At 36.4% G+C, this 25,966-nt stretch overlaps 1 protein-coding gene across 7 annotated transcripts in view; it reads right to left on the reverse strand.

The window, feature by feature from the left end:
• Positions 1-25,966, reverse strand: part of REV1 (REV1 DNA directed polymerase) — an 88,436-nt gene that overhangs the window by 23,427 nt on the left and 39,043 nt on the right. For 3 of the 7 annotated variants that reach the window (XR_009054563.1, XM_057740528.1, XM_057740530.1), the window contains exons 4-9: positions 21,752-21,920; positions 15,142-15,294; positions 11,748-12,454; positions 9,538-9,645; positions 7,977-8,093; positions 3,471-3,579 (exon numbers count right to left, since the gene is read on the reverse strand). Coding sequence is in view for 6 of the 7 variants with exons in the window: in XM_057740528.1 (XP_057596511.1) it covers positions 3,471-3,579; positions 7,977-8,093; positions 9,538-9,645; positions 11,748-12,454; positions 15,142-15,294; positions 21,752-21,920 (1,363 nt within the window). In the remaining variant the exon portion in view is untranslated. Of the gene's footprint in view, positions 1-3,470; positions 3,580-5,334; positions 5,534-7,976; positions 8,094-9,537; positions 9,646-9,919; positions 9,937-11,747; positions 12,455-15,141; positions 15,295-21,751; positions 21,921-25,966 lie in introns of those variants that run through there. The other 4 variants (XM_057740529.1, XM_057740531.1, XM_057740532.1 and 1 more) reach the window with 4 other exon arrangements.

Consider the following 25,966-nt stretch of genomic DNA (forward strand, 5'->3'; position numbering starts at 1 on the left):
GAGATGACTAACAAATCTTGATAAAGAAAACAACGCTTTCATTCATTTAACAAAAATCTATGTCGCAGGCACCACGTGAACAAAGTGGATCCCATGACGTCTGTGAGGATGACCTGCACTGGCCAGGAGAGGACGGAGTCCAGACAACGGGCCTTGTTCATCAGGCAGGGAAGTGTGCACATGACAGTTTACAAGTCTACACAGAAGTACATGAACAGTCTAAAACATTTTCAGTAACACTAGATATATAGGTTCAGCATACAGAAGCTAAACTTACAAATTAAAGATAATTATTCATTTTTAAAGAGAATGCATTACATAATTCCTACAAGTACTATATTCTTATATTTACAATAACTTCATTTTCAAATTTTCACATACATAAAAATTTCAGGAACATGTTGCTTAGAAAAATATAATACATCAGCTTCTGTATCCATGTGTACCTACATCCCAGAGAGAAATGTTTAGGGACCACCAAACACTGTAAGGAAGTTATCAACAAAAAAGGGAAAACCTAAGAGGCTTCCCATAACTAAGGGAAGCAAAATACCTTGAGTTGGTGGTTGGGAAATTAGAGTTGTTTCATATAAAATAAATGAGTAGGGCTTCCCTAGTGGTCCAGTGGTTAGGACTCTGCACTCTCACTGCCAAAGGCCCAGGTTCAATACCCAGTCAGGGAACTAAGACTCTACAAGTGAAGCAGCGCGGCCAAAAAATAATAATGAAAAAATAATAAAACGAGTAAAGACAATTACAAAACAGTTTGAAGTGACTTCACTACAGTGACATCTATTCCTCTCAACTAAAGCCCCAGGCAGGATTGACTACCAGTACATCACAGGTGTTCGCTGCAGAAACAGTTTAAACCTTCCCAGGTTTAAACTCTTTCTTCCACGTGCTATGTGCTCAGACAACTTTATTTGGTGTTGCATTAGACAATACTAAAAAAATTAACCATTAAATCACCGTCACTATTAATTCAATATACTAAAGGACATCTATATCACTAATCAAGGACTGTAAAGGGTCCTTACAAAAGCACGCGAAAACAGAGGGTTAGAAATGATTTGCTCCTAAAAACTATGATTCTAGGATATTTGTATATCATTTGTATATCATTATCTATCCATCCACATATTTACCTTCTAACTGAGCATGTATAAAGCTAGTTCTCTATGGTAAGTATGAGTAAAACTAAGTCATGCATACACTGACCTACAAATATACAGTCTACCTTTCTATGACTTCTACCATCTCAAGTTCACGTTCCATCCTTTGCTGACCCCATCATTATAAAGTCTATGTTTACTGAAAATTCACCAATGCCTAAAACTGGGATGACTGTCCCCACAATCTAGTCCCCATTCAAAGCCCATAAACTTTTCTCTGATGCAACTGTGAATACACTTCTTTTTTAAAAAAAATATCTTCTCACTTAAGGAAGATATAACTACTAGCCACCAAAAAAAAAAAAAAACAAAGGTATTCAAGAGACCTTCATTAGGAATAGCCTTCTAGAAAATGAAAAATTACAATTAAAGGACAAAACCCCCATCGCTGTGGGTTTCATGTTTTTTTTCCCAACTTACACAAATTCATTTTCATCACTTTTTGCATCTCCTTAAAATAAACATTTGCCATCTAAGTGACACAAACAGCTTGCTACACAGCATCTGGCCCTTATATACCATCACCCCAATTATTCTGTAACACATTCAGCTTGACAGTCGCCATCTGTGGTACAATACAAATGCACCATCCAAACACTAATAGAAGCCTGGAGCCCAGACACATCTGTGGCTGCTGGAGTCCAAAGCCACCAGGAGCTGGCAACACTTCTAACTTTGAGGCGGCGTTGGCACTCATTCCCCAACCAGCATCCAGCCAGAAGGGAGATCCTGCAGAGGCAGCATAGAAAGCTGGAGCTTCCATTTCACCAACAGCAAAATCTGAAGACTGAGCATTTCTGGGTTGCATCACACCCTCCAGATATGGGACACGATGCCCAGTCATCAGCAGCTCATCGCCTGTCACCACCCCATTACTCAGCGGGGGAAAAGACTAGCCTACTGAGCACAATGTAAAATCAGTTCTGCACTGCCTGTGCTAATAAAAACATAATAACTCAAAATGCACTTAGATCTGACTTAACTCTTTCACTAGAGTAAGGTTCAATTCCTTGGCTAGATTATCAACTAACAATGAAAAAGATTAAAACAATTCTGTCAATGAGAAAGGCAAAGTTAGTCCAGGAGTAAAAGTTTGACACATCATAAATGGAAAATAATTTAAAATATTTTATAATTATGCATGTTTGAATATAATCCTTTTTTTCTCAAATATCCTTTTAATAAAATAATTGGCAAGATTTTAAGCAAACTCTTCTGGTTAGCTGATGTTGCGCTGAGATACTGTTTTGTTCAGATTAGACTTGCTTGAATTAATCCCAATTTTAAATCAAGACTGAAAAATGTTATATATATCAAGTTATTATTGTATACCATTAATGTTACATGGCAATTATATCTCAATTTTTTAAAAGTATGAATAACAAAGCCATAGACACTACCTAAAAAAAAAAAGGCTGAAAAATGTAGCTGATGTGACTTGACTGTTTCTATAATTAGTAAATACTTTAACACTTGCCAACAATGTGTAAATAAATGTTTGCTGTGTTATAAAAGTAAAAATGTCTGTGTTCAGTTATCAAGAAAGAAAAAAATAATGTTCCTTTAATCATTTCATTATCACTCCATTTTTATAACTATAATAAATGATTTTTTTAAAACAATTACTTTTTTATTTTTTAATTTATTTATTTAGGCTACAATGGGTCTTCATTCCTGTGCACAGGCTTTCTCTAGTTGCAGTGCACGGGCTTCTCAGTGCAGTGGCTTCTCCTGTTGTGGAGCACGGGCTCTAGGTGCATGAGCTTCAGTAGTTGTGATACTCAGGCTCAGTAGTTGTGGCTTGTGAGCTCTAGAGCACAGGCTCAGCAGTTGTGGCACACAGGCTTAGTTGCTCTGAGGCACGTGGGATCTTCCCAAACCAGGGCTCAAACCCGAGTCCCCTGCATTGGCAGGCAGATTCTTAACCACTGCGCCACCAAGGAAGTCCCAATTACTTTTTTTAAAGTATGAGGAACGTATGATGTATATATCTGTTTCTTCTAGTATTGAAACAGCTGGTTGTAATAGTGTTAGTGCTAACAGGCTGACAACACTGCAATTTTAAGTGAGATGATTAGGCATGACAGTATGGAACTGTTTAGTTGGAACTTAACAGGAAATCAAGTTTCAACATAACTTAAAAAAAATTCTGAGTATTAGGAGGTTTAAATAACAAGGGACCTTTCCTGGTGGTAAAAAGGAATGATCAGAGTAAGTGACACTTCAAAAGATTATATAAAAATGATTAAGTAAATTAATTATTCATTAAGTATTACAACACCCTGAATTTCTACATACCTGGCTTCATAACTACAAGAAGCAATTTCAGCCTTTGACAAAACAGAATCAACTCCATTTGTTTGTGCGTAATCTTGATTCTCCCACATTGACGAATCTGGTATTTCTGCTTTAAAAATAAAATTTAATGACTGTATGTTAAAAGCTGATTTTAACTTTTATTCAAGAAATCTGTTTACCGTTCCTTTCATATACAAATGTTCAATAAATTCCAGATATAGTTATCTCCATTGAGATTGTTCCCCTTATTTAATAAAAGAAAATCTATAACCCTATAATGGTTTGCTTCCAGTATAGTCTTCACCAGTAGACAAAAACTTATAATAATAAATAGAAAGAGTTCTGTTTTAATAATAGTTTTAAAATACATATACCAAAAGATAAATATAAACTATCCCTTTAAGTCTCTTGAGATGGACAAGGATGAAAAGTGAAAGATGAACACTCTCCTACAGCCCCAAAAGGATGACAGAGCTCTCTGGAATGGGGAACAGTTAATGGGAAATACAATAAATTTCTCTGAATGTTCTTGCTGTTTGCTAAAAAAAACTATCTGCAAAACAAAGCTAATTAACATTTTCAACAAATACCAAATTCCTACAAGTCATTTGATTAAAAAATAATTTAAAAGGTCATATACCATAAAATGTTCCATCCTAAATCAGGTAAAAGAGCTTCACAATATTAACCCCCCTTTCAGGAAATCCTACTTTTGGTTTAACAAAGCACGTTCAGTTAAAAACATTCAAGTGAGATCAGACTATCAATTTCTTTATAGACTACAACTCTAGCTTAAAAAGTAGAGCTCACAAATAAATCTTAACATCCAAACCAAATTTACAGCTTCACACAAGAATATTAAAGCACTTAGTCTAGAGTGCCTACTGACTGCACATCATGTAACATCACTAGCAAGTGAGAAACAGATTAAAACACAAATTACATCTCTTGGGATACTACTGAGTTCCAAGAGGAATATGCTTTAAAAACATCTATTCTCAGTCACAGTTCTATTCTGAACCAAAAAATACCATTAGTCAGTAAAATAAGACTAAGATAGCATTTCAGCTAATTCTAGACAAAGCTATTTAGAGTACACTGTAACAACACATAACTAACAAACCCAGTATTTATCTTCTATTTATTTCAGAGATATAATGTTCCACGAAAGATGAGCCAAGTAAAGCACCACCAAGTAAACATGGCAGAGAGTCCAGCTTTATGAGCTATAACAACTCTTCCTGGTTTGACCTCAGTAATCATCATCTTTCACCCAACTATTCAGCCCACACAAGCTCTTATGGATTCCAGCACCCATACTCACAAAGCATAAATGCACATCAAACTCTGAGGATTGGCATATTAATGGGGTCAAATTCCACTTGCATCCAAAATAAAAACAGCAGAGTATACAATCTGAGCCATGATTTCTGATATATTTTGACTAACATATGCTGTACTATGACAAATTAAAGATAGAATGCAAAGCAGACTACCCAGTGTTCTGAAGGATTTTGGAAGGCTAAATATCAGCTTTAATAGTCCATTATTCTAAGCTGAAAATCTGTAAGAATTTTGGGGTTGTCAGTATCACAGTTCAACAGAGGCTGCTACTAAACCGAAAAAGAAGAGCTGAAGCCTGAACAGCCACAACCAGCTGCCTTTCAAAGGTACACCCGGGAGTTATGCCTTAAGAGTTGGGGAGTTAGGTAACTTATATTTGAAGGGCTAGTTAAACGACCTAAGAACTTGTCTTGAAAATCACGGAAATGGAATGCTTGCGGTGAGAGCAGTGTCTGTGGTCCCTGCTCCCAATGCCCTGCCTGGGGCAGCACCTCCTGTTCTCTCCACTGGGCGGGCTGACCTGGTCCACAGCGCGGCAGGGTGCGTGGTCCCTCCACGAGCGGAGTGAGTTGCTTCATGGGAGATTCAGGGAAATGCAGGGACACACTGTCCTCACTGGAGGGCAAAGTAGAGAACTGCTCATCAAAACTTGACAAACTAGACGGGCACATGGAGAATGTGGAGGAACGGTTGGAGAAATCAGAGGCCAGGACCCAAGTCTGTGAAAAAGAAATCGCTGAGAATAAATCTATGACTAATACGATTTTAAAAACTGCTGTTCTTTAGAATGAACACTGAAGTTGTTGAAGGGATAGGAACCATCTGCGTTCTGGAATTCAGGAAGGGAGAAAAGGCCCTGACCATGCAATCGTGAGCATAAACAGATTCTAAATTCGAGATCGCCAACGAGAAGGCTCTGTGCTAAGTACCGCTCAGGAGGCAGCTGCCAAAGAAGCCAGGAATGGAGAGCCCTGGTTACGCTGGTCTGATTAGACAAAGAGTCTCTGAATATGACAAGTAAGAAACTAAGTTCCTATAAATGGCTAAAGATGCTATTTGTTCTAGCATGCCTAGACATACAAGCCAAAACACTAGCACTGAATTTTTTTTTTAAAAAGCTACTGTACAAAAGGCAAAGATTCTAATTCCTAAACTGATCCTCAATATTTTAAAATTTGGTGTCATGTCTAATAACAGGGCCGAGAGAAAGAAAGATCAGAGAATAACAAGGAAAGAGGAACAAAAGCACTGAAAAAACTAGTTCCAAGTATAAGCCTCGCTGCAATCAAACTCTGTATTAAAGGACAATCTATATAATCTATGTTTGACGTAGCAAATATTTTGGTAAGACCCTAAGGGATCATACATGACAGTGAATGAAATCAAGCTGAAGAGACGGTATAAAATACAAAGTGTCATAATTCACTTTTTCCAGTGACAGGAAAATCTATTTTTGAGTTTTCAATGGCAAGTGACATTTCAATACTTCTAATATTTACCTTCTGGTTTACCACTCACACTTAGTGGCAGAGGGGATGTGAGCTATAAAAGGTTATTACAATGTTATGAAAATCCAGTGGCTACACTGAGGAAGACAATTAAGTAACCCATGTCAGGGTTCTGTCTGTAAACTGCTTATGGTCAGATCATTTGTGATGGGAGGAAAGACATAAGAGAACCAGCTCTCTGCTGCTCTAAGGAATGTGTAGACATAGACTGTGAAATAAGGACACGTGTGCAAACACAAGATTCTACCCATGGGAGAAGCTGGGGGCACCGAGTTACGAGAGATTCCATGAACAGCACGCACAGGGTATTCTTCCCTCTTTAACGTTCACTCAATATTTTCCTGAGCGCCCAATGTGTGACAAGTATTGTGCGTTCCCTTAAGCTGCTTATTTGTTTTCCAGAATTTTAGATTTCATCTTTAAAATAACATCACACAGAAGAGACAAAAAGAAAAGCCAATCTACCATAAAACCAAACTACCAATACTTAAGAAACTACTCATATTGTCAAATACAACAATATAACTAAATCTCAACAAGCTCAGTATTTCCCTCCTCAAGATCTACTCACTTCACACACAATGCTAGAATCCTAAAAATTCTCTTAAAAGATTTAATGACCAGGAAGAGCTTTAGGAAATCTGCAAAATACAGGTATGCACGAAGGATAAAGGTGTATTTATAACTGTTCTGCTTTGCACCTACAGCAGGTAAACAGATGATCACCAACAGCATGAGGACGGTAATCCCCGACAGGGCCTCAGAGACGTCCACCGCCCTGCCTTTTCTCTCAATTTCGTCGAGAGCATTTCTAAAAGAAGCCCAAAGTTTTAAAACTGAAAACTAGAGATGTGAAATAATTGGGACAAAATTTAACTGCATGCCTTCCATTCTACTGCATATCTAATTTCTGACTATTTTCTGATTAAAATTTTTCCGAAAAACTAATTTAAAAATTTTTTTGGCTTTGCAGATATCCATGAGGAAACTGATCAATGTCAAATAATTTAATTTCTAAGCAAATATTTCTCAGGGAATTTACCTGGGGCAAGGGGAGGAACGATATGAAAATCTTCATAGTACTGTGATTAGTATAATTTATGATTTTTGTTTACTAATAGCCAAAATTTAAAAACCAGGGAGGCAAGAAAAAAGTTTCTTATATGAAATAGGTTCAAGAAAGATATGAGCAATGATTGCTGGCATATACCTTCTTATTCCAGGAACTTAAAGCCTGTTTCTCATTCCATTGACTCATACACACCATCAGCAACACAAACTTTAGTGTCCTTGCTGGGATCAGTGACCAAACAAGTAACTAACTTTCAAGTCTAGAGGCTTCCACAAAACGATGTCCATGATTTTCATCCCCATTCTAAATTTATAGAAAGCAAACTAATCACACCTTTAAAAACACTCTTCACTCTTTCCCAGGGAAGTTTCATTATCCAATTCAACAAAGCATAATTACAAACCACTCATTTGTACCACATTCAGATTTTGCTTTAAGATGTCACTGACACTCTTAAAACCCTTGAATGAAAAAGCTAATTATTTCAACTCTGCTTTTATTTCTCTAACAATAATTCCAAAGCAAAATCCAGAAGTCTTCAACAGGAGCACTATGACTTCAAAGAGAGCTCATTATGTGTACCTGCTTTGCCTTTCAGGATTTTATTCTGGTAATACTGCCACTCCAACTGGGGGTTAGCACCAGGACGCAAAGGCGCCCTTCCAGTGCCCCTGTTACTTGTAACAGCCACTGGTTTTCCTGTAAGGAAAAGAATAAAATTAGTTTTAAATCTAAGTACAGGAATGTTAACAACACTGACAACATGCAAAGGAAAATTTTTCAAAAGATTTAAAAAAATGACACTTTTCTTTAGCTTTATTTAGGCATTAATCCCTAAAGGAGCCAATATCTCTAAAGTTTATCGATTGTTATGCAAAAGTCACCTAAGTTTCTCCGTACCCCTCAAAAGTAAAACTATTTATGACAATTTTGATGCATTTACTCAACTTAAAAGTAACACTATCATAGCTTTCCATGGTTTTTGTCTGGTTTCTTACAGTAGAAAACAGGCAACACAGGTCCTAGGTTCAGACTGGTGGGGTGGGGGGAGAAAGAAAAACTATATCTAGATTTTTTATATTTCTGGTATCAGAAAAGTAAGGTAACATCTAAATTAATCTTTATTTTTACAGCAAGGAAAAAACTAATTAAATATATGTGCAGAGGAATCACTATCTGACCTACTATATAATCAACGGTGAGTATACACAGTCCCGAAATTTTTGCTTTAGTTACAAAATCTTTCACACATCATTTTCTTGTGTTAAGTTACAAGGTAACTCTAACCTTGTAAAACAATAGCATGGATAATTTATATATATATATAAATATATATTTATGTAAAAAAATATATATTTCACTGAATATATTTGTTGTGAGGACAAAAAAAAACTGCATCAAAAAGTCACTCATAGGCTAAAATCAACTCTTTTAACAGTCTAAACACTCCTATCAGAGCTGAAGCAGCAACTACTCATGACAAAAATAAAGCCCTAGCATTAACCCCAGCAGCTTCTGTGCTTTCCTTAAAGGAAAAACTCACTATTAGAAGAAAGTGCTAATAGTTATCTCTTTTGGACATAGAACTACTGAAAAATTCAGAATAAATATTTTCAAAAGTACTGACTAGGTCACAAATACCTAAAATTCCATTAAAACAAAGATGGCACAGTTGACAACATTTTAGCAATATTCAGTAATACAAAATTATTCTACAACCAAAAAGCTGGACTGTTCCCTAGCATCAGGACCGTTAATCATTCAAGAGAAAGCGTAGTGACCCAGAGTTGCAAAGACATATGCTACCATAAAATTTCCATGTATTGAAAAAGGAATAATACACATAGAAAAAAATACAGAAAATGCCCAAAGCAGGTCCCTATCTACATCAGTCTTAGATGATGGACCCTTTAGCTGAGGTAGAGTATTCTTCCCTAAAGGCCTGGTCTCTACAGGGAGGAAAAAACTTTTCTAATTTCCCTCTATCTTTCTTGATAATGGAGTCCAGAAAATTTGGAAGCAGGAATTGATTTTGCTAAGGAAAATCAGAATAAATATTTCTTAAAGAATATTTTGTGATCCCTTAGAATGTATATTTATAACAATATATCAATTTTCTTAATATATAAACAGGAGTACACACCTTTGAGATCTGGTCTATTTCGTATACCCACTGATACAAAGAAGCAGTCCATATCAACATGCATTATACAGCTCTGGTGTCTGGGCGAACTCAATACTGACATATTTCCTAGGAGGAAAAAGAGAACGTTCAAACCCCAAACTAATTTTTAATATTTAAAAAAATCAGGTCTAGCTAATTTTAGAAATTATACTTTTAAATGCTTATAAGCAGAATGAAGTTTTAAAAAAATACAGATTCTATGTTAGATTATTTCTGTAATTCAGAGATACAAATTTAGTTTCTGACAATAAAATCAATTGTGAAGAAATCATGTTTTCCTGGCCTATATTCTAATATGTCTCTAATTAAAAGTCTGTCTAAATGCTTATCTCAAAGTTACCTCTGTGTGCTGAATACTTTATAAAAATGTTTAAAGGCGTTTTCATATATTTGGTTCCACGGAGCACAGTAACTTTAGATGATCACTATTCCATGCAGTCAACAGCATTCCTTGATAAGACAGTGGTAAAAACTGCTGCTGTTACTGAGTGCTTGGTACGTAGGTGTCAAGCACTGTTGTTAGAGGTTTACATGTATTAATTTATTTAAATTCTCACAATGACACTATGAGAGAGGTAAGCTTATTATCCCCATTTTGCAGATTAATAACTTTAGTCATACAGCCAGTAAGAGGCTGAGCTGGTATTCAATCCCACGCAGTCTGATTTCAGAGCCCTTAAGCCACCACACTTGTCAAAAGTGATGATCTTATAAAGGAACTTTCCTGATTGATTTAAGAATAACAGTACTAAGGTTAACCTTCATAACAGGCTTCCAAAAACTTGCATTTACTCCCCAAAATGTTGAGACAACTCTCTTTACCGAACTGTGACCGTGAAAGCGGTTACCTTGTTCTCACTAAGTGCAAGGTCCCGGGTCTTTGTTCCTATTATATTCCTGGACTATCACTTGTCTGCTGACAGGAAACTGAGACTCAGAGAGGTGAACTCACATAGCCTGCATCGCAAGAACGGCAGAGCCAGGATGTGGATTCAGGCTATGTTACTTAACTCCAAAGCCATGGACTTCCTTGCTACCCTCTATATTATCTTGACAAATAATTTATAAGTTAATCTTAACAATTATAAGTCTGCTGTATAAAAGTATTATATACATATAATGTAAACAACTCAAAATAATGGTTTTAAAGACTCCAGTCATACAGAATACATATATTAAATGCCTAATGAATGCTTCCATACAATATAGAAATCTCTCATCTTATTCCCATTCATGGAACTGATTCATAACAGCTCTTTGAAGCTTTCAAAATTAAATGACCTTTAGGTAACAAGGCCAAGGCATGATATAAGGAAACCTAATATCTGTACAATATTTTGAAATATTTCATCAATAACAAAAAGCATTTGGAATACATCAAACACAGCAAAACATAACAGAAAAAACCCACATGCAGAGGGTCTATCACATTCTGGGAGAACCATGAGCTTCTCTCTGCACCTCAGTTTCCACAGCTATAAATAAGGGTAATATCAGATGATCTCTGAGATCCTTCCCCGGGGTGGGGGGGGGACCCATGTAATCTGTGAAAAGCAACTAAAACCTCAAACCAAATACCAATTTATAATGACAGGCACAGAAATACAGCCTGTTATTGTTGGTTTTGTTTTTGATGACAAGAAAAGTATTTAAAAAACAAAATACAATTAACCAAACTACTTATATGTGAAAATACTTAACTCCCTAAAAGTTTACCATTGTAATTACAACAGCTATCATGTCAAAGTTATTTAGTTATTTAAAAATCATTATAACGCAAGCTTTTAAAAATTAAGTTACTCTTACCAATCCAATTCATTCTTACAGGAGTTTAAGCACTGAATATAAAACGTTCTATTTTACAGTTCAAAACTTCAACAACTGATAAGGTCTACAGAAAGAATGAATGCTCAGAATCCCAACCTCGTTACTATCTAAATTACCTAAAAATTTTCAGTTGGCCACACTCGAATCTCACTTTGTAAAAAATACTTTAGTAAGAAAGCTTTCTAATATCTGTTATACTTACTGTTACTGACACAATCTGATATTTCTGAAGACTTCTATGTTACAAGGGCTTAGTATTGACCAGAATACCAGTGACAGATTAAGAATAAAATGATTAAGCATGACTCTTTCTTAAGAAAACAATTTCAGTAAGTATCTACCTGGGTCAGTTACAACAAGTGCAGACCTGCCTGTTTTCATTTTTTTTAACTTTTCCCTTCCTGGAAAGATACCACTACTTTGTCTCTGCAGGCTATTGACAAACTCAGTCAATTCACACTTCCATGTGGCTATGTGGTGCAGTCTTGAGCGAGAGTAGAAGTCAGAGATGAAGCCGCAGTCCGAGGGTCTGGGTGGCACCGAGGGTGTCGCCCTGTTCGGGGAAGGTACTGAAGAAGTGCTCTTTGTGCTTGAAGGCCCCTGAACAGTGGAGTGGTGAGCACCATTGACTCGAGTGTTACTGTGCAAAGGTGACAAGGAGAAGGGATTAGTTCTGTGTGGATTCCGCAGAGCATCTGTGCTTCTGGTGCTTTGCTGGGACTGCGGCACAGCGCAGTCTCTGAAGCTGCCGCTGCTCCTCTCGGCCACCTCCTCCTCCTGGGCAGGGTCTGGGGACAGCCTGCTGGCAACGCCGCCCGTGGGCACCAAGCAGTCCTGTGTCTTTAAGGCACCATTAGAGCTATGAGTGTGTCCGTTACAAACGGCACTGCTGTCTCTGGGATGCGGAATTCCATTTTGCTTCCTTCCTGGGAAGATGGGCTCCGGCTCCACAAAACCAAAGTCATTATTGGCATCTTCTTCATTCCAGCTGTTCACTCCATTGACTTTGACTTCATTTTCCGTCTCAATCTTCTTAATTATGTGATTTCTAAAGCAGGAAAAAAAATGTGTTTAAATGAATAATGTCTGACTTTCAGGCTAAAATAATGTCTCATTTACACACTGCCTTAGTGATACACACTTTAATATTCCCCCCACAAAATCTGAATGATTAAGCCACAAATTTTTTTTTTATTATTGCTCTCCTAACAAAAGATAATTCTTTGCTAAGCTGAAGGAGCAAGGTAACTAGGAAAATTCTAGCACATTAACAATCATTTTTTTTTAAATTTCAGGCATTCCTAAAGAAGAAATACAATGGGATCTTTTTCAGATTGAAGAAAAACCCAAGAAACTGTTTTCAATTATTTTTCCCACTAAAAATTAATTTAATCTATAAGCTTTAAATACCCAGTTTGTAGTACAGTGTCTGGTATTTAGCAGGTAGTCAGTAAGTATTTGCTAAATTAATACAATATGAATAATTCCCGTAAAAATAGGTAAGAAATTCTTATTTGAATTCTTATTCCTATTTTTACTTTCAGTTTTATGTAAGGCACTGTTCAACACATTAAATCCAGTACTTCTACAATCCTGAGGCTGGTTGCTTTCCCTCAGGAAATGACTGACAGACTATATTCATTAATCCACTAATGGGGTCAGCTGTTGCACAAGCAGATAAAAAGAAAAGTCAGGTCAGTGTGTACGGTTAATTCAATAAAATTTATACCTAGAAAAATGAGGATGTGTGCCCTATTGACAAGGGAATTAGCATTTCGTTTCTAAGAAAACCATTATTTAGATGCCACGGTGGTAGGTTCAAGGCAACCTGGACCAAGTGTCCTAATGACAGGTTTATAAATGCAGGAACTATGACAAATGTTATGCTAAATTCACAACCTGGCTCCTCTAGATGTCTGCTTGGTAATGCTCTGTAATAAAGACAAAATTCATTTGCATTCAAAACAATCATCTAAGTAACAAAAACAAAAAACTGAATTACAAAGCAGTCATTCATTTTACTTAGAAAAGTCCACAGCATCAGTCCAATTACAATTCAGGCTCCAGATGCAGGTGCCACACATAGCACCAGGCACAGGTGAGATTAGCACCACATTACCAGGTTTAATCTAAAGTTCCTCATCCTAGTACCAGCTGGGTATATTAGTCATGACAGTCTGACTACAGAGAAAAACCATGCCTGAGCTGGATGTGAAACATCACCACCCATTACTGGGTTGGCTCTGGTTGACCATCTCATGGAATCTGACAGCCAACTCTGAGTAGGTCCAATCCTCACAGATGCTCACACCAGTGAAAGAGAAAAAGAAGACCAACTGGAAATGATTAAAAGAGGAAGGAAAGAAAGCCTAATCTGATACCTGTCAGGGAAAGTCTGGCCCTTGAGACAGAGCAAAGGAGCAAAAAGTCACATAAAGGAATTTCAAAGAAATTTATAAAATGCATTAAACATGCCAAAAAATAAAGATCACAGAAAGCAACAAAAGTGAAGACAGAGAAGTCTTAAATCTAGTTTTCTGTCATAGATATTAAGATTCTTTACATGTATACTAGCAACATATGCAACAGAAACGCACACACTGGCAAGCAAACGTACTGCTCATACCCTCTGTTTCAGCCCAAACGGACATTCATAAAGTAGCCGTACTGGAAATATATCATGAGTGGATATACATTTACTAGGCAACAGCATAAATGGATCAATAATTTAAATCTAATAGGTAAATTCTTCCTAAAATCAACACAAAGAAGAATTTCAAAAACACACACATATATATTTTATTAGTGAAGCGAGAAAAAAGATGAATTTGTGTATTCAGAAGGTTTTCTGATACTACTTGTATACCTTGATGGTATTAAAAAAAACAAAATTAAATGTTTTAGGTAACATGAAAAACAAATGAAGACACTTATAAGTGATCCTGTAAGTTAAAGAACAAATGACAACAAAACTACAGAAGGTAGTGACATTAGATCCTCCCAAGTTAATTAGACTCCTGGTCTTTTGGAAAAAATTTATCAAACTCCCAAAGCAAGCAATTTAATAAGCAAGGAGAAGGCTAATGATAATGAGCCACCTGACACACAAGGCAACACACCAATTAACTGTGAGGCCAATTCACCCAGGATCACTGCAACTGAAGCTTAAATCAAAAGAGTTTTAAAAATCAGACACATGGAATAAAGCCTAGATTCAACCCTAACTCTTAACCTTGAGGATCATCAACTAAATTTTCATTGATATAAAATATTTACCTATTTAGAATTGTTACTGATTTAGAATTTTTCAAAAATAACCTAGAAATGTTGACATTTTCATTAGCTGTCTTTCTGTGCAACAGCACACAACAAAAGTATAGCTGGTGTAGTTACGTGGTTCAATTTTTGAGAAAGCCATATTCTACAGCAAATTACTTGTGTCAAAAATAATTACTGCCACGAAAATCTGTGGAAAATTTTATTTCTAATGATTTAAGATCCATTGGTTTAACATGGGAATCCAATGTGAGTGGAAAAGCTTTCTTGCTTACATTTTATTTATGAAACTGTCATGATAAAAATAATTTTTAGGTAAGAAACCCACCCCCCGTACTTCAACAGGATTAATGAGGACGAATAGCCAGGTTTTATATTTATTTCTATCTTCAACAGAGCAGGGGCCATTCCCACTGCTAAAAACCAGCTCTGTAGTCTCCCCAACCTAGACAAACTTACACCCTGTCGTTGAGCTGTTTGGTGATGCTGCTGGGACCTGGTACAGGGTCCTCAGGTTTGCACACAGGATTAAAGTTGAGACCTTTCTGCATAGAGGACTGCTTGCTGTACAGCTGATACGGAATGTAGGACAGGAGTCGTCCAGCTTTGATGCTAAAACAAAAAAGTAACACCAATTAAGAGTTTAATACTTGGGGAAAACCAGCTTCACAAAAAATGAATGTTCTAAATGATAGGAGTATTTCCCCAACAACATGCCATCTCTTTTTCTAGTTTATTTCTTCTCCCTTTGTTTTAGTGGTCCTAATACAATATAATCTTACTTAAACACTTAAGAATGAGACATTCCACCCATGAAAAGACACATCTGAAATTTTAAAAACTAGTAGCCAAGAATCTCACTTTAAGGAAAAGAAAAAAGATTATAGAGTAGGAAAAGAAGAGCTTTAAGCAGAGTTGGACTAGTCAATATTTCAACCATCATGACTCTAATATTTAACCACTATCTTTCCCCAAACAGTTCACATAAGATCACCAAGATTTTCTCAAATCCTATCTCATATATTAAGTTTTTCCAGAGTAAGGAAAGTGGATGAGGATTCCCAATTTCCAAGATTCTTGTTCCAAGATTCTATTAAATGTGAAAGACTGTAAAATGAAAGGACAAAATAAAGAATCTCATCTTTAAGAATAACAAATAATTTATACTATTTTATGTGTGTAAGAGTGAGAGAGACAAGGCCACTTGAAGATAGGAACTCTGAGAGGGCAGAAGCTGTCATGTGTATCTATATGTCCTCTTCCAAATGCTCACTATATATGTATCAAACACCACCAGTAAAAACCAAGGGACACCAGTGTTATAATAGCAGATAGTACTTGCACAGTAACTGACACTCCCCAACACCTATTATACTTCAGAACTAGAACTGATTTGATTAAACTGATTTTTGCTTTCTAATAAATTGATTTACAAATGGTTACTGTAACCTTTAAAAATACCATTTTCACTTCAAATTTTAAAATAGCATTTAGACTAACATCCAAATTTTAAAACAGGTTCCTTAAGTATCAGGAAACATTTCAAAGTGCATGTGTGGCTTTAAACCTAAAATATATATTAGGAAGGCCACCCTTTAATTAGGAAAAAAATAATAGAGTAAAAACACTTTCTTATTATCTGACAAATCCAAGAGTTTTGATATTTTTGTTTTCTCAAAACACACTCAAAAAGAAAAAAAAAAAAAAAACAACTGAATTGACTTCAAAAAAACAAAACCAATTTAAAATAAGTCAACAATTATGAATATAGAAAAACACACTGATGACATACCCTAAAAATGAAACTATACCATATTATACACTATGTCCTTTATATAATTATATCAATATATAACCCCACCTAAAGTACTTTCAACTTTAGGTGGAATTACTAAATATGCTAAACTACTAAATTATGAGAGTAGAGAACATACTAGTGACAATGTACTTCAGTTTTTATTTACCTAAATAAATTTACCATTAGGCTAAAAGTTTTATCAAGATTACAGATTACATTCAAATACTAGAAATTAAAATCCTAAAATTAGACCATTTATTAATTTACTTTATTCTTTTCTTAAAATTTTTTATTGGAGTGTAGTTGATTTACAGTGTTGTGTTAGTTTCAGGTGTACAGCACAGTGAATTTCACTTTATTCTTTCTCAAACTAACTTTACTTCCTTTAACAACTGGTTCCAACTGCCTGGCTGTGGATCTCTGTCTTCTTAGTTATTACCTATCTCACCTGCTCCCAAACTCCCAGAAGCAGAGGGACTTAACCCTAACCTTAGCCTGCTGCCTGTTTCATCACACACAGCACAGCTGTAACTAAGGGATACCTGGAGACTGAAACTGTGCCCAATGTGCCACATGCACATGTGAAGTAAGACCAAAGTGCAATGAAGCCAGAACACGCCCCGTTATCATGCTGGCTTCTCCCACCCTACTGACAGCTTGCTGGGTGACCCAGACTCTAAAGGTGCTCTCTGTGGTCAACACTGATTATACACAACTCCTAACAAGAGCCACGTCACCCAGCAGAATTTAAGGCTTATATAACTAAATCCATGGAGAATGATATAAAATAACAGAGCCAATTTAAATACTGCAGGTCTCTAATCAGACATCCTCAGAGATGCCCAGTAAAAGAAACTAAAGCCCAGTGCACTACAGTAACATTAGACAAACAATTCTTTTAATTTCAACCCACTATACATCTGCTGTACACTCCTAATTATCCTGCTTATCCATTTATCCATCCAGATATATGGAGAGAAACATTATCTGAAGGTGTATTTCTAAAAGATCTTCTTTTAAGAAGTCTCTCAGCGATTAATTTCTAACATTTTCTAATTATTCTAAGCACAAAGGAGCTGCAGTCTATATTTTCTACTATTCTTCTTACCCATCCCCCCCTCAAAAGAGCCAAATATCAAAATCCAAATTTCAAAACCAAATGGAGCTTCACTTTACCAAAGATACTACTGCATGGTTTCTTTTTTAAAAAAAAAAAATTAATTTATATGTATATTGGCTGCACTGGGTCTTTGTTGCTGCACACAGGCTTTCTCTAGTTGTGGCTAGTGGGGGCTACTCTTCAATTGTGGTGTGCAGGTTCCTCATTGCGGTGGCTTCTCTTGTTGTGGAGCACAGGCTCTAGTCACGTAGACTTCAGTAGTGGCAGCACACAGGCTCAACAGTTGTGGCACACAGGCTTAGTTGCTCTGTGGCATGTGGGGTCTTCCTGGAGCAGGGATCGAACCCGTGTCCCCTGCATTGGCAGGCAGATTCTTAACCACTGTGCCACCTAGGAAGTCCCTGCATGGTTTCTTTATATACTGAGCTTTCATCCCATGTACACTGAAAATACATTCTGATATATATGAAAGAGCTTACATTCTATATACAATGCATCACACACATACTTATTACATGTAAGATATTCACTTACTTTGAGAAGTCTTAACTCTTGGTTTGTCCTAAAGCTTCAGTAAAGTTATCTCTAAGGCAGAACTTTGTATCTAACAAAGTCTGTATCTAAAAAATGATTCACTAAATCATTTCCTATTTCCTATGCTGAAAATGAATTTACACTGACAGTTATAACCAGAATCTGGGAGATTTTGCAAAAATTAAGATATACAAAAAGTCACTATATTAATTTCTACTCCAAACTTTTTACTCTAACTGTAACAACAGCATCTTCTTTAGATGAAGCAATTCTGCACATCAAATGTTTGTGTGGTTCCAGTCAACGTCCCAGTCGTTCTCTGTTAGAAAAACTGTATCTAACACTGTGTACCCATCTGCCCATCCATTCACACATCTATCTTCTTCCTCATTCAAAAGTGGATTTAAGACAAGAAAGGATCTAATCATGTGCTAAGGAAAAAACTGAGTTGTTTTTGCCTATCATCCTACCACTAAGCAAAAATTATTCTTTATACATTCAAAATTAAAATTTCCTTTGCAGCCACCTCCCGCATTACCCAAACTTTCCAACCACTCACCAAGATCCCACAAGCTCAGAAAAGGAAATAAAGGGTATGAAAATTATGTATATAACTTTTCGCCCTTTATCCTACAGGGTCCAGATTCTTTTTATTTTTTACTACAGGTACTGAGAGTTAAGCTATTCATATTCATTCTTTAGCTCGTAAAGACCAAGAATGTATTTTCTAATAAATATTACCTACGACAAGTCATGGGGTGGCACGGAGAATGAAACGTGTACTGGTTAGTTGGCCAAGTAAAATAATTTGAAAGAATTCTATAGTGCTGGGACTTCCTAGGTGGCACAGTGGTTAAGAATCTGCCTGCCAATGCAGGGGACATGGGTTCGAACCCTGCTCTGGGAGGATCCCACATGCTGCAGAGCAACTAAGCCCGTGTGCCACAACTACTGAGCCTGCGCTCTAGAGCCCATGAGCCATAACTATTGAGCCCCTATGCCGCAACTACTGAAGCCCACGCACCTAGAGCCCGTGCTCCACAACAAGAAGCCACCTCAACGAGGAGCCCGAGCACTACAACGAAGAGTAGTCCCTGCTTGCCATAACTAGAGAAAGCCTGTGTGCAGCAATGAAGACCCAACGCAGCCAATAAACATTATATAAATAAATAAATTTATAAAAAAACCATAACTTAAAAAAAAAGAACTCTACAGTGCTGTGAGAGACAAAAGCAAACGACTCAAGATTAATTTTTTTAAAAGCCAAACCTATACCAGAAACTAGAATCAAGCACACATTTTCTATAAGAATAAATTGAGGCAAGACACAGAAACATAAGGGGAATGAAAAAAAATGAGATAAAATCGCAACCAACTTTTATTTGAATTGAATAAGCACGCTAATATTTAAATTGAATGTAACCAGAAACAAAGTTTTAGTCCAAATGAAGTATGAGATCATCAGAGCAACACAAGTATGTGACAAATGTGCTAACATATGACATACAGGTGGGAGCTTAGGAAGAAAGGACACACTGACTGAGAGCCAGTCACTGCCACGAGAAGACCCCAGAGCTGGCATGAACTGGAACCTCTCATCTCACAGCAGAGCCCGTGAGAAACCAACCAGAGCAGGCAGGTTCCCATGCCACAGAAGACTCAACACAAGGTGAACGAGAACAAAATGGACTTGGAATGATTTAGGACAATGTTTTCAACTGTGCTCGGCCCTGATGAGGCAGTGGGGTGAATCACAGCAGCTTCCCATAACTACTTCAAATTTCAACGTAAAACTGTCTGAAGAAAAGGATTAAGACAAAAATTTGAAAATCACTAACTTACACTATACTATATACAAACAAGATTTACCAGGCAAAGCCTTCAGTAACATAATCTCAGACCTTAAACTAATGCACACAGGCTTCTCATTAAAGGACTCCCCTACCTCTTGGAAGTCGTGACCTCATAATCATGCATATATTAGCTCAGGTTTAATAGCACCTACATGGACACCAGAGAATTCTAATCCAAGCAAAGTAATCATCCGCACACTTAGAAGTGGTAGTTGCTTTTCAAACCGCTCAAACCAAAAACAGCAGAAACAGCAGTACTAATTATAGAAGACAATATCGTGTATCATCCATTAAATAGCTAAAAGCCATGTTGATTAATCCTATATAATGAATGGGCAGTGTCTGGGTCCTGGGAACACAGCACAAAGATGTTCTAGGAATGGGCCTTCAACTTAATCTGCCAAAACTTAAGAAACCCCTTATCTATAAGAATAATTTGACTTTCTGGAAGCCAATGCACTTTTTTCCTAAATGCACTTTTGACCTTTTGGGATTTATTTTCTAATACTCAGTAATGTTTACAGAATATAAATAAAAATAACAACAGTAGCTTCTTACACATTATGCCTCTACATGGCATGAGGCATTGTGCTAGGTAGTTTGCACAAATTATTTCTAGTTCTCACATAACCATAGAGGGTAGACAGTAGCCTTCTTTTACAAATGAGGAAACAAGGTTCAGAATGGCTGTATAACTTTTCCCATTATACAAGCTTACAGGATTGTGAACTGCTGAGTTGGGATGTGAACCGAGGTATGTCTCCAGAGCCCAAGCACAGCCCTTCCACTACAATATATTGCCCCTCACAAATCTATGCTGCTATATCTGCTCTACAGAGGAACCGAACAATTCTAAATTTATTGAATAAATTAATGGAAGGTGTCAGAATTAATGAAATTTAGGATAAGAAAAAAAGCTTGGCAGTTGACTTAAAAAATAATTTATAAGTTTGTTTCACTAGCACTCCATTATACAATCTGACCATTCTCTCATATACTGATTACAATCTATTCATACATAAAGTTATGAATTTAACACTTTCACTTTTTAACTTTCATAAATCTAGAAATCACTCACATACATTGTATATGAATCACTTAAATTCTGGCTCATCACCAAGGTTCCAGATGACATATTTAACCTTAGGAAGTTAGTATGAATGGCCACCACTGATTTACAACATACCAATTCCAAACTAACAACCAAGAAACTACTGAAAAACAGGTATTAATAACAGTGCAAACTGCTCCCTACTCCTACTATTCCAGGTCCGTGTTATCCTCATCTTCTTTTTTTCCCTTAGCATGTACTAAATAACTTTTAACATTTGACATAAATTTACTCATATATTGTTTATAACCTGTTTCCCCTAAAAGGATATAAGCTCCAAGAGGTAGGGGAGGGACTCTGTTTTGCTTATTGATATATTTCCCTATTATACAGAACACTGCCTACTTATAACAGGTGCACAAATATTTGCTGAGTGAGCAACATGCTTAGTCAACCCCTCCCATCACTGCTTCTTGCAACTCACTGAGTCATCTCCCCTAACTCCTGGGAGCTGAGCTTGAAAGAACACTAAAAGCAAACCCCAGGCCACCTGATTATCACACGAGCTAAGGAGCTCAGTAATGTTGTTTAAGACGTTGATGACTCTTCACCCTTAAGTTAAGAGGCAATGCAAGTTAGATAAGGGTTTATAATAGAAATAAAAAGTATTCCAATTTTTAAAACTCATTAATTTAATTAAAAATTAAACTCACCTTTCCACGATCCATTCTGGTCGAATTACTTTTTCTCCCTTTAACTCTTTAATTTTGGCATTAGGAAGATTTGTGGCAATGATGTGTGTTGTTTTGGATCTGGAATAATACACATGATATTGGCCTCCATGCAACATCATTAGCTTTCTCAATTCCTCAGCAGATGGATCTGTAAAATCAATAATACAACATGTTAAAAGTTTTACATAGAGGCCTACCTGAACCATCCCATAAACAGGATGATTTAAAGAACACATCACTGGTACTTTCTCCTTGGCTGTGTTGCTAGTAAACAAAGTTGGCAGGAAAATCACAAAGTGATAGGGCTACTTTGCCTTATCACATCTGATTCTTCTGGCTGCTAAGCACAGTCAACCAACACAAAAACATCTACTGCCAAGAGATGCCTAGAAGAGCAGAAAGGCACCTCAAGTAATGAATCAAGTACCGATAACAGAGCAAATATTTTAAAAATTGTGACATTTAGCTGTATGACCTTGATATTTTTATCTTCTGTTTAAAAATACCATGAGCAGACTTACTGTAGGGTTTATTAGACTTTACTTCTATGAAGCTTTATAATTTAAATTTTTATTTAAGACAATTTAAGAAAGGTTAAAATAATCTTATTCAGTTTCCTAATATGAACTTGCATCAAAGCCAAAATATAAAGTTAACCAAAACAAACAAAAAGAATTGCAGACCAAGAAGCACTGTTTTCCCCACCAATTTTGTTTCAAGTTATTTTATTCTTAATAAAACTACAGAAAAATATCTTAAATAAGAATCAACAGGGCTTCCTAGGTGGTGCAGTGGTTAAGAATCCACCTGTCAATGCAGGGGATACGGGTTCGATCCCTGCTTCAGGAAGATCCCACAAGCCACGGAGCAACTAAGCCCGTGCGCCACAGGTGTTGAGCCTGCGCTTTAGAGCCCGTGAGCCACAACTATTGAGCCCATGTGCTGCAACTGCTGAAGCCCAAGCGCCTAGAGCCTGTGCTCCACAGCAAGAGAAGCCACGGCAATGAGGAGCCCATGCACCACAACGAAGAGTACCCCCCACTCACCACAACTAAAGAAAGCCCACGTGCAGCAAAAAAAGACCCAACACAGCCAATAAAACAAATAAATTAAAAAAAAAGAATCAATATGGTTTATGCTTTCCCATAAAAAAATGTGACTCACTGAAGTTATGTTATGATTGGCATTACTAGTATCACATTAAACTCATTATTTTCAATAGCTTTTCTATTTTCTTCACCTATTATCCTAAGGAAAAACTCTGCATCACACCTCCCCTAGTAACTGTACTGGGGGTGAGGGTTGGGGTGGGATCCACAGGAGGCCTGTGTATCTACTTTGTTAGTAAAGAAACAGATCTTCTTTAAGCACAAATAATATATGTCCAAATATTTAAATAAGTACTTTTATTATAATAGCTATCTGATTTGGTGAGTTTTGGTCTTTGGAAAAAGAAATATGTTATACCAATTTTGGTAACAGTTTTTATCATGAACAGATGTCAAGTTTTATCTAATGCTTTTTCTGTATCTATTGAGATGATCATGTGGTTTTTGTCTTTTCTTTTGTTGATGTGCTGTATCTCATTGATTGATTTGCGTATGCTGAGCCATCCTTGTGACCCTGGGATGAATCCAACTTGGTCATGGTGTATGATCTTTTTTATGTGTCATTGGATTTGGTTTGCTAATGTTTTGTTGAGAATTTTTGCATATGTATATTCATCAAAGATATTGGCCTGTAATTTTCATTTCTCCAAAGATGACATAGAGGTGGCCAACAGAAACATGAAGAAATGCTCACCATCACTAGCTATTAGAGAAATGCAAATCAAAATCACAGTGAGGTACCACCTCACACCAGTCAGAATGGCCATCATTAAAAAGTCTACAAACAGGAAATGTTGGAGAGGGTGTGGAGAAAAGGGAAACCTCTTACACTGTTGATGGGAATGTAAACTGGTGCAGCCATTAAAGAAAACAGTATGGAGGTTCCTCAAAAAACTAAAAATAGAATTACCATATGATCCCACTCCTGGGCATATACCCAGACAAAACTATCAATATAATTAAAAAAGATACATACACCCTTATGTTCACAGCAGCACTATTCACAACAACCAAGACATAGAAACAAACTAAATGTCCACTGACAGATGAATGGATAAAGATGTGGTATACACACACACATAGACAAACACACACACACACATTACTCAGCCATAAAAAAGAACAAAATAATGCCATCTGCAGAACACAGATGGACCTAGAGAAATTATACTAAGCAAAGTAAGTCAGAAAGAGAAAGATAAATACCACATGATATCACTTATATGGGGAATCAAAAATACAACACAAATGAACATACCTTCAAAACAGAAACAGACTCACAGACATAGAGAACAGACTGGGAGTTTGGGGTTAGCAGATGCAAACTAGTATATATAGGATGGATAAGCAACAAGGTCCTACTGTATAGCACAGGGAACTATATTCAATATCCTGTGATACACCATAATGGAAAAGAATATGAAAAGGAATATATATACACATATAACTGAGTCAATTTGCTATACAGGAGAAATTAACACAACATTGTAAATCAACTATACTTCAATAAAATTTATTTAAAAATGAAGAAGAAAGCTAACAAAGCACATATAGACATGCCAGATTTGATTACTTCTTGTTAAAATTCTTACAGTGTAAAATTCATTTGATGTTACTGACAGCACATACTGGAGTTGCCCAATAAAAATATGTTAACCACAATGCAAGCCACACATACAATTTAATTTTCCTAGTAGCCTCATTAAAAACAGTAAAGAAGTTAAATAAAAACATTATTAAAAGTAATTTAACTCAATAAATCCAAAATATTATCATTTCAACATGTAATCAATATATAAAATTGGGATATTCCACATTCTTTTTCTCATACTAAGTCTCTGGAATACAGTATGTATTTTGCATTTTCAACACACCTGTGTTTAGACTAGTCACATTTCAAATGCTTAACACGTGGCTAGTGGCTACCAAATTATAGACAGTGCACTGAAAAGAGAAAGGAAAACAACTTTTAAATAAAATTAATTCAAAATTCATAATTGAAGGTTTTCAGGAGTGAGGGATCATAACAACTAGAATAGAGCACCATGATGACTTCACGTAGAAGAGTGGAAACTAAACAGCTGGCCAGTTAGGAATCTAGTTTGCTTACTTTCTCTCCCTAAGATTAAAGCACTTGCTGACCTTATAAAACAGCAGCAAGAATAACCAATTAAAGGCTAGATACAATGTAATAACATGGACACCTAATCCAATAAAAACCATAGAAATGTAAAAAAATTATTTTACAAGTGAATCTACAACTTTCCTAAGCCAATTCTAATTGTATCACACGATTTAAATAGAAAATAGCAGGCTGTCAGGAGCACGTCACCAGGGCACATACACTCATTGAGCACTCTCCCCTTAACCAGATGGTCTTTGAACGCTATTGAGAAATTTAGAACTGGAAAAGCTGGAGAGTCACTGTCCTTTACTGGATAAAGTTAAGAGGGCTCCTTCAAGTTCAATTCTGAAGACTCCTGCTTACTCTTCTATGTACAGTGGACCATGAAAACCAACCTATAACTGAGTCACTCTGCTATACAGCAGAGATTGGCACAACCTTGTAAATCAACTGTACTTCAATTACAAAAAAAAAAAAAAAAAAATTAGAATCAAAAAACAAACAAACAAAAAAACCAATCTAGTTAAAAGGTAAGGTGACATAAACTATGGTGTCAGACTAACCTGGGTTTAATCTCGGCTTTCACATTCTTCAGCTATGTGACTTTGGACAAGCACTTAACTCCATTAAGCTTTCTCCTCTTTCTTTACAAATAAATATGGCTGTAAGGATGAAATAAGTGTGGCACACAGAAAGCATTCAATTATAAAAAGTGTTTTAAATGACAAAGACTGGGAGAATAATAAAAACACGACCCAAAATATATGCTGCCTCCAAGAGACTCACTTCAGATCTAAAGACACACACAGACTGAAAGTGAGGGGATGGAAAAAGGTATTCTATGCAAATGGAAATGAAAAGAAAGCTTGAGTAGCAATACTTATGTCAGACAAAATACACTTTAAAATAAAGACTGTTATAAGAGACAAAGAACACTACATAATGATCGAGGGATCAACT

The sequence above is a fragment of the Hippopotamus amphibius genome, chromosome 7 (assembly GCF_030028045.1).
Source record: "Hippopotamus amphibius kiboko isolate mHipAmp2 chromosome 7, mHipAmp2.hap2, whole genome shotgun sequence".
Taxonomy (NCBI): Eukaryota; Metazoa; Chordata; class Mammalia; order Artiodactyla; family Hippopotamidae; genus Hippopotamus; species Hippopotamus amphibius.